The sequence below is a fragment of the Trachurus trachurus genome, assembly GCF_905171665.1.
Source record: "Trachurus trachurus genome assembly, chromosome: 5".
Classification (NCBI taxonomy): domain Eukaryota; kingdom Metazoa; phylum Chordata; class Actinopteri; order Carangiformes; family Carangidae; genus Trachurus; species Trachurus trachurus.
Window position 1 is genome coordinate 20,720,864 of NC_139896.1, and position 8,754 is coordinate 20,729,617.

The 8,754-nt window shown below is 38.2% G+C and overlaps 2 protein-coding genes across 2 annotated transcripts; both read right to left on the reverse strand.

Annotated features, from left to right (window-relative positions):
- Positions 1–865: 865 nt before the first annotated feature.
- Positions 866–2,988, reverse strand: LOC310985684 (odorant receptor 131-2-like; the record flags this gene model as incomplete). The annotated part of the gene is made up of 2 exons (XM_083971302.1): positions 2,884–2,988; positions 866–1,681 (listed from the first exon to the last, which is right to left on the reverse strand). The coding sequence occupies exon 2, from the start codon at positions 1,640–1,642 to the stop codon at positions 866–868; it is 777 nt and encodes a 258-aa protein (XP_083827428.1). The 5' UTR covers positions 1,643–1,681; positions 2,884–2,988.
- Positions 2,989–6,393: 3,405 nt separating this feature from the next.
- On the reverse strand, positions 6,394–8,307 carry LOC310985685 (odorant receptor 131-2-like; the record flags this gene model as incomplete). Its single annotated transcript, XM_083971303.1, has 2 exons — positions 6,394–7,227; positions 8,152–8,307. The coding sequence occupies 2 exons, from the start codon at positions 8,305–8,307 to the stop codon at positions 6,394–6,396; spliced, it is 990 nt and encodes a 329-aa protein (XP_083827429.1).
- Between the last annotated feature and the right edge of the window lie 447 nt (positions 8,308–8,754).

Below are 8,754 nucleotides of genomic sequence, written 5' to 3' on the forward strand. Positions count from 1 at the left end.
TGTGTGTGTGTGTGTGTGTGTGTGTGTGTGTGTGTGTGTGTGTGTGTGTGTGTGTGTGTGTGTGTGTGTGTGTGTGTGTGTGTGTGTGTGTGTGTGTGTGTGTGTGTGTGTGTGTGTGTGTGTGTGTGTGTGTGTGTGTGTGTGTGTGTGTGTGTGTGTGGATCTAGTTGTCATAGTGATAGGCTAAGGGTCATGCCTGTGATTAGTATGAGGATCCTTCTGATTCCTAAGGTAGTGAGAATGATGAGCTTGTCAGTATAATTTGTCTTTTAACAGAAGGTCACTGAGTTGTCAATGAAAGCTGTATTTATGATTCAAACTTTTGTCACACCGTGACATTTACTGGCGTTTCTCACTGAAAGGCTGTGTTGAGAAAGTCAAACAGCTTAGTTGTTTAGTTGTTTGAACCTGACTTGTAATTAGACTAAACTAAGTAAACAATTGATGCTGTCTTAGATAAGGTTGAATGTTTCACCATCCTCTGGTTCAGACCTGGTTCAGACATGGGATAGACAGTGTGATGTTTTTGGGGGGCAGTAATTTTTACCATGTCAAAGGGAAAAGACCAGAAAATATTATCCCTTTTTCTAGAAGTACCATAAAATAAAACATATATTATGAAAGTTCTTTAAATACAATTTTTTTTGGCTAAATGTATCTGTAGGTCAGTAGGTTGACAGTGTTGTTTCTTCCTTTTCCTGCTTTTGGTGGATACAAAGGATGCACCGTTTTTATCAGTGTTGACTTAGTTTATGGTAACGAGACACAATCTTTTTGAACAGATTTATTCTTTATTGTATCACTGAGTACATATAAAATAAATTTTCATTTAATTTCATTTTCTCCTAATTCACTCTCTAAATTGTTACATGCCGTCTGTGCGCTGGGGGGCCACTCTCTGCAGTTTGTCCCTGCAACTGTTGCTAAGGAGGTACATCTTAAAGTACTTCCTGAACTTTCTGTCTCTCACCCCGTAGATGATTGGGCTCAGAAAGCGGGGCAGGATGTAGACGATCAGGTAGTTTGCAAATCTGATTTCCAGGATACGGCCGGGAAAGATTAGATGCAGAACAAGCTCCACACTGGGGGAGATGTAGGAGAGCAGGCACATGGCCAGCTGGACACCGTGGAGGAGGATGGTGTTCCTAGCTCTCTGGGCTGACTTCTTCTCTGTGGAGACGGCCCTGGCGGCAAACAGGATCCTCAAGTAGGTGAAGATCAGGGTCAGAAACACACAGGAGAAGTAGATGATGTCAAAGGCTTGTCTCTTGTATGCAAGGATCGGGTCTTTGAACACATTCTGGCGCAAGCAAAACACCGACCCGTGAAAGAAGCTCAGGGACTCGGATGCCAGGGTCACAAACAGATCTGTGATGTCAGGGGCCACGCATATAAACCAAATTATCCCGATGACCATGTAGGTTCTTCTCACTGTGCAGAGTTGGGAGTGGCGGAGAGGTTCACAAATAGCGATGTAGCGCTCTATGGCCATGCCTGCTAAGTTGATCGGGGTGTTTCTGGTGGTAAAGACGGCCACCAGGATGAAAAAGCAGCAGAAAGAGACATTAATCTTGTAGAAGATGTAGCTGAGGACGAAGAGTGTGATGGTGACTGTCAGCTGGATGGCATCATTTATCACCATGTGGATGAAGAGGATGTAGCGAGGGTCTTCATAAAAGGTCTGGAGGAAAACAAAGTAAGAGGGAGGGCAGTGAAATGTACAGTGATACAGTAGTAGGTCATTGCACAGCCACAGCTCATGAGTGATAAAGCAAAGAGAGTCAAGTGACAGGTTGTCTTTGACTAGTCCTGGAGGGCACTCACCAACCTTAATATAAATTATTGATTAATTCAGTAATAATTGTTGATCAGCTGAAAGTGTTAATTAATGGTTAATCTGCCAGTAATAAAAAATAAATAAAAACAGTCAGGAGTCCAAGATGATGTCTTCATGTCTAATGAGTTGTACAAATGTTGTACAGATAAGTTGATTGATGGATTAGATGATCAGTCAAGCAACAGAGAATGGATGGCAGGCGATACTAATGAACAGTTTAAGGCAGGGGTTTTCAAACTGTGGGGCACGCCTCCCCTGGGGGAGGGATTAATAAAGTCAACCAACCAACCAACCAACCAACCAACCAACCAACCAACCAACCAACCAACCAACCAACAGCTGACATGTGGTCAAGACGTACAGTGGAGACCTGTCACAGCGTCACCTGTGCATTGATATAGGCCTAAACTTCAACCTCAGACTGTCTGCTTCCCAGATGATCACACAGGGAGAGCATGTAGCTGCTTGTGTGATGAGTGTGTTACATAGTTCTTTATCAATGTTTAGGCTTATTAATATGCTGAGAAACAAGCTTGTAAATCAAACAAATCCTACAGCACAGCTGTTTATTTTTCATTAAAGGGGGCTCACTCTCTCACACTTTGAAAACCCTTGGTAAGGTATATATTGGTTATTAAGCACCATATACCTAAGCCTTTTCTCCTGAATTCAGTTTTGTCTAGCCATAATAGTGTCAGTGCTTCACAGAAACATAGAACAACAATAATAGAACAAAGGATCTGGCAGGAAGTGATGATAGGCAAAACAGTATGTCTAATCAATAAATGGGAATAAAATGATTTAGATAAAACACATATCACACATTACCAAAGCTTAAGACAAAGGGATGTGTTTATAGCATGTTGGACTCTTGGAATTTTTTTCAGACATGTAATTGATGGAGTCGATTGATAAATGAAAAAAGAGACAATGTTTCATCTGTCTGTCAGTTCAGTTTGCAGCTATATCAAGCATAGCAAAGAAATCCTCACACAAAAGCACCACTAGGTTGTTGCATAGACGTGTGGGCGCGTGTATGTGTTTACCTGATGTCTGAAAAAAGTGGCAACCAAGGTGCCATTGATGTAACTGAGGGTGAGCCAGACCAGAACAACAATCAGGTTCTTCACAAATGCAGTGGTGAAGGTGTCTCTGACGAATGTTAACTGATGCAGCAGCAGAGGGCGCCACAGGAGCAAGAGAGGGAAGCAGAAACTACAGTCACCATAAACAAAGCAGTACTCAATGGCATATTTTACCTGCAAACAGAAGAATTTAAACACCAAGATTTAAAAGTAAACGGTTTTGACTATTTATGAATACAACCTGATCACAGTCGGGTATAGATAGCTTCCCATTTACTGAAGAAAACACCTTTTATTTGTTACTAATTTGTAAATTAGGAGATTGAACATATGCATAACAGTAATCTGGGCCAGGTTATGTGTGAGGCTTCATATTCATTTGGGTGCATATAATGTGGTCAGAGATTTCTGCAAATAGGCTACACTTGCACGTTGATTCAGTGTTATAACATGTAGAGATTGTTGTTTTGTTTTGATAGTTTAGCAATATCAAAATCATTTATTCAGTTTAGGTTATCACGAGAAAAAAATCAATATGGCAAATTTAAGTTAAACACAGTTTTCATTGATCATTAGGAATGAATGAAGTGTCTCAACACGTTAAGATGAGGTGAAACAGCGACATAGAAATTACATCACAATTAGCAACGCAACAGTACAACTCAAGCACTTAGACATTTTCATGGAAATGTAAGACATTTGCCTCATCAAACCTGATTAGGAAAAGTCATGTTGCCTCCTGGGCCCACTGATGAGCTCATATTTAACTGAGACCTAAAAAAAAAAGAGTAAACAAAACAGAAAAAAGAAAATATAAATAAGTAACATGACAACTGCTCACACATATACACAATAATCCATAGAAATCTGATCTTACTCTTATTATTTAAACAACCTAGAACCTGGTATTTAATTTCTCCTTGTATGTTAAAAGTATTTACAACATGTAATGCTTAATTTCAAGTTCATAATTCCTTCTTCACCTTCAGACATTTTTTTTCTTTCATGAACAAATTTCTAAAACATGAAGATATTACTTCATATTAACAAAGACAGTTACATAATGTGTATACAATAGTATTATTTATTTCTAGTGTCAGATTATAAAGCTAATCAAACATCTGCAAATATCAGTCAGCTGCTAAATTATTTTCGTTGTGCAGTATTTTCCAGTGCAAACACACACAAAAATGATCATCAGTTAGTCAGTTTGTAAAACCTGCAATGAAAAGTAACATTAGAAACCAAGTTTTATCATAAATGCAGTGATGTGCATTATCATTATCAATGTCAGGGTCCACTAATGCAAAAAGAGATATTACTCAGCAAAGAATTGCATAAAAAGACTTAAGTCAAGAGCAGCCTCACCAACACCTCTGTTCTGTTCCATCTACCTGAGTCCTTGTCTGACGCTCAAGGCAAACAGCTCTTCAGATGAGTCCTTATAAACACTTTGAATAGGACTTAATTGATTTTCTTTCCATCAACCCCTTCAGTGTTTACCAGGGAAAACATGAACTTACTGATGATTGTAGTTTGAGGTGTTACATAATGACATTCAGGTTTTGTATTTTATTCTTTGATGCAACTCGTTGTTTTACGTTTATTCATTTTTCTGTTTCAAAAAACAAAACAAAAACAACAACAACAACAAAAAAAGGGGTCTGTTTCTCTGTTTTTCTATTTTGAAATAAAAATGGAAAACCTGAAAAACAAAAAAACAGTTTTTCTGTCTAGGAAATAAAAATGGGAAAATAAAAAATGATAATATTTTTAATGTTTATTTTGTATGTGTTTGAAATTGAACGTGACTTGGAAGCGGAAACCTTGGCCTTGGCCTATATAGTGGATAACCAATAGGGACTCAGTAAAAGACTGAGAAGACTGAAAGGTTTTTTAAAACTTGTTTAGGTAGTATGAGGACTTTGAATGAAAGGGCATTTCCAGTCGTATCACACTGCAAAAACCCAAAATCTTTACAAGAATATTTGTCTTATTTCTTGTCAAAATGTCTAATTTCTACTCAATACTAACCTCTTTCCACTTGAAAATTATCTTGTTTTTAGATAATTTTCACTTGTTTCAAACAAATTTTCACTTAAAATAAGGAGAAAAATCTGCCAGTGAAAACAAGTTTTTTGTGCTTTTAAAAAGAAAGAAAAACTTGCTCCACTATCAGATGTTTTTACTTATTTCAAGGGAAAATATGCTCGAAAGAAGTAAAAAGTGTGTAAAAATAAGGTACTTTAAAATGTGATGAGTCTTATTTTAAGTATAATGAGATTGTTTCGACTAGAAATAAGACAAATGTTCTTGGTAAGAGTTTGTGTTTTTGCAGTGCAATGTTTACCTCAGATATCAGGTCACCTATGATCAGTCACTAATTTTAAAATTGTCCTGTGATCGCAAGTAATGTCCTTTTGACCATAATTTAAAATTAAAAATTTGCTTTACAATGAAATTAAATCAAAGTGAATTTTAAAATTTAAATGATGTCTCTGCATTATTGCATGTACAGTCAGTGCATCCAGAAAGTATTCATACACCCCTTAAGTGTTTTCAAGTTGTTATTTTGCAGCCTAATATATAAAGTATTGTTTAGAAGGGAATGTTTTAATAACATAACTTTAAAAGTGTAATTAATTTTAATTAATTTAAAACCAGAGTATCCAGCATCGGTAGCGCAGTTGTAAGCTTACATTTCAAATGCTGTCACTGCTGCTACAAAAACAAAAAAACAGAGAAAATCACAATAATTCAAAACACAAATTAAAGCCCCTACAAGGAACTTTTAGTATGCAAAAGTCTTTCGTTTCTGCTGACAGCAAATGAGGCCATCGGTGTGACCATAACAGCATTACAGTACTCAGACCTGGAGACGGCACACGTGACAGGGCTCAAGACTGTCCCGTCCTCCCGGGGACGTAAAAATATGTATTTGGGATGATAATTAATAACCACTGGGGCACAAGATTTTTTTTCTGCTTAAAATATGCATATGTCACTACACAAACAGCTGCTACTTCTTGTAGCAGCAGTGCGCCACAGACTGAGACCACATCTATCCTGGCCCATTGGAGCTCACCAGCCAGCCAAGTCTCTCTGCTCCTCTCAACCACACTGACTAACCCCTTCCTGGGCTATGAAGTCAGTCTGCTCCACTGTCCTGCTAGAGGCTGTTCTAAAGTATTTTAAATACTTTTCCAAAGCAATTTGCCTAAAACTGCTGATAAAAAAAGTTATTCTGGAGCACTGACGTGCGAACCAGATAAGCATCTTTACGACCATACGTGCTAGAGCTCATGGGAAATGCAGTCTTCAGTCCAGCAAAACACTACCGCTTTTGTCCACAGGGGCTGCCTAAATCAAAAGTTCTTTGTAGGGGCTTTAAGATGTTATGTTTTTGGACAGATGAATGATTAGTTTACTCCACAGATATTGCCATAACATATGGTGTTGATCAGGTGAACATTAAGCAACTGTCACTGCAGTTTTTATAGGAGGTGTCATGTTACGCATGGTGACATTTTCTGGGTGGCTGCTTGTGCTCACTTTACAAAGCAGGTAACGTCTCACATATCTCCTGAATGTCTGGTCTCGCAATCCGTAAACAACGGGGCTAATGAACCGAGGCAGAATCTGGACAATTATGTAATTGACAAAGCGTATGGACAAGTGCTGTTTGGGCAATAAGTAGATCAAACCTTGTTCAAACATGGGCCTCACATAAGTAAGCATGCACAACAGCAACTGAAATCCATGTAGGAGAATAGTATTTCTGGCTTTTTTAAAGTCTAAAGTTGCTCCTTTAGCAGCAAACAGAATCCTGAAGTAAGTATAAAAGAGTATGAGCCAAACCAAGGCAAGACAAAGAATGTGTGATACTTCCCTCTTCTTTATGCTGTAGGTGCTTCTAAACACATAATCTCGGGCACAAAACACTCTAGAGTGAAAGAAGTGCAGAGGCTCTGTGGCCAGGAGAATGAAGAGATCTGGTAAGATAGATAGTGAACTCGCGACCCAGATCAAACCAATGAAGATGTAGGTTTTCTTTACAGTGCAGATCTGGCCATGACGGAGGGGGATGCAGACAGCGATGTAGCACTCAACTGCCATTCCAGCCAGGTTTAGTGGTGTGTTGAGGGTGGTGAGGATGGTGATGATCAATAGGATGAGGCATAAAGGTACACTGATAGTAAACAGGGTGTAGCTGAGAATGTGCAGCAGAGTGGACAGGGCCAGCTGTGTCATGTCATTTATCACCAGGTGAATGAACAGGATGTAACGAGGGCTTGAACTGAAGACCTGTAAGATAAAATACATGAAGAAAAGGGAATCAAGCAGACAAACATAGAAAACAAACCTACACAATATGAAGAAAATCTGCAATAACACTGTTCAATAAATAAGCAAATATTTATCAAATATATAAGGTCATATCAGCCATCTCTGTCCTCCTCCCTCTGCTGCAGGTAATGCTGCTGAGATGGGAGGCTGCTGTCTCAGGCTGTTATAAGTTTTAGTAACGTATAACATATAACAAATGAAGCTGAAGTCAAACACAAGGCTTTCATTTTTATCTTGTTTGTAAATTTGTAATACTTCATTATTATGCTTTTTTATACAGTAATCTTTTTTTTTTTAGTTTAGTTTTAGTTTATTAGTTTATTATGCCGAAGACAATCCCAATTAATCAACTGTATCAATAACAGTAAAAAGGGCAGCTTTAGCCAACATGGCTAATATCCTGCTGTAGTCCCCGGCCAGATGACAATAGGCACCCTAAAAAGCAAAATGAAAAACAAAAACAATATATTACAGCACATTGATTAAAAGAGAGCGTTAGGACAGCTAGGAGACAAGATAAATCAATGAAGGTAGGAGAGAACAGTGAAACATTAGTACAATCATGCAAAGACAACACATGATCAAAACATAAGCAGCACATAAAACATAGTCACATATCAGCACATACAATCACATTCAGGAGTGCACAGACATCACGTACTGGCAGCATCCATGATCATGACACAAATAGCACAGCCATATGTTTTTTTTTAATAACCTGCTGTTATGCCAACATTCTTAAAAGGGGGAACAGCATTATTTACTCTTGTCCCATTTTTCTCATCTCATTCATTCATTTTGGGAAAATTGATTTGGTAAAAATGATTAATCAGTACTCCTAATTACACATACAGTACTGTATATAAAAACAGAGCTTCAGACCTGGTGCTTTCTGAAGGTGTGGACCAGTGTACCATTGATGTAGTTAATGGAGATACAGAGGGCTGTGACAATCACGTTCTTGGTTACAGCCGTGGTGAAGGAGTCCCGCTGTCTCCCAGCTGCAGTGAAAGTGCCATTGTCAGATGATAGATTCATGTCTGATATAGTAGAGTCCTCCCTGTCTGAAAGATGCACAGATATATTTATTCTATACAGCAATATTTGTTAATGATGAATCAAAATAACAGCAAAAGTACATGATAAATAAATATGGCATGCAGCAACACAACGTAATGATAAACACAATAACACGGGCATCTGCAGCCCATGTTATATAAGATCAATACAATAATAGCAGTAAGCATGAAGGGGCATGAAGCACAAAGAGGTTAATAAGCATTAAGCATAGTTATTCACCTTAGAAGGACCACGACTGCTGAATGACAATTTGCTAATTGTCCCCTACATTAAATATTTTAGAAAACACTTCGGTGCTCAAGCAGACACAGCAGTATCTATCAACAATGAATCTGAACCAAAACTACATTATAAATAGGTATGTTATGCAGCCCATGTGATATTGACTGTGTGTGATAATGGCAG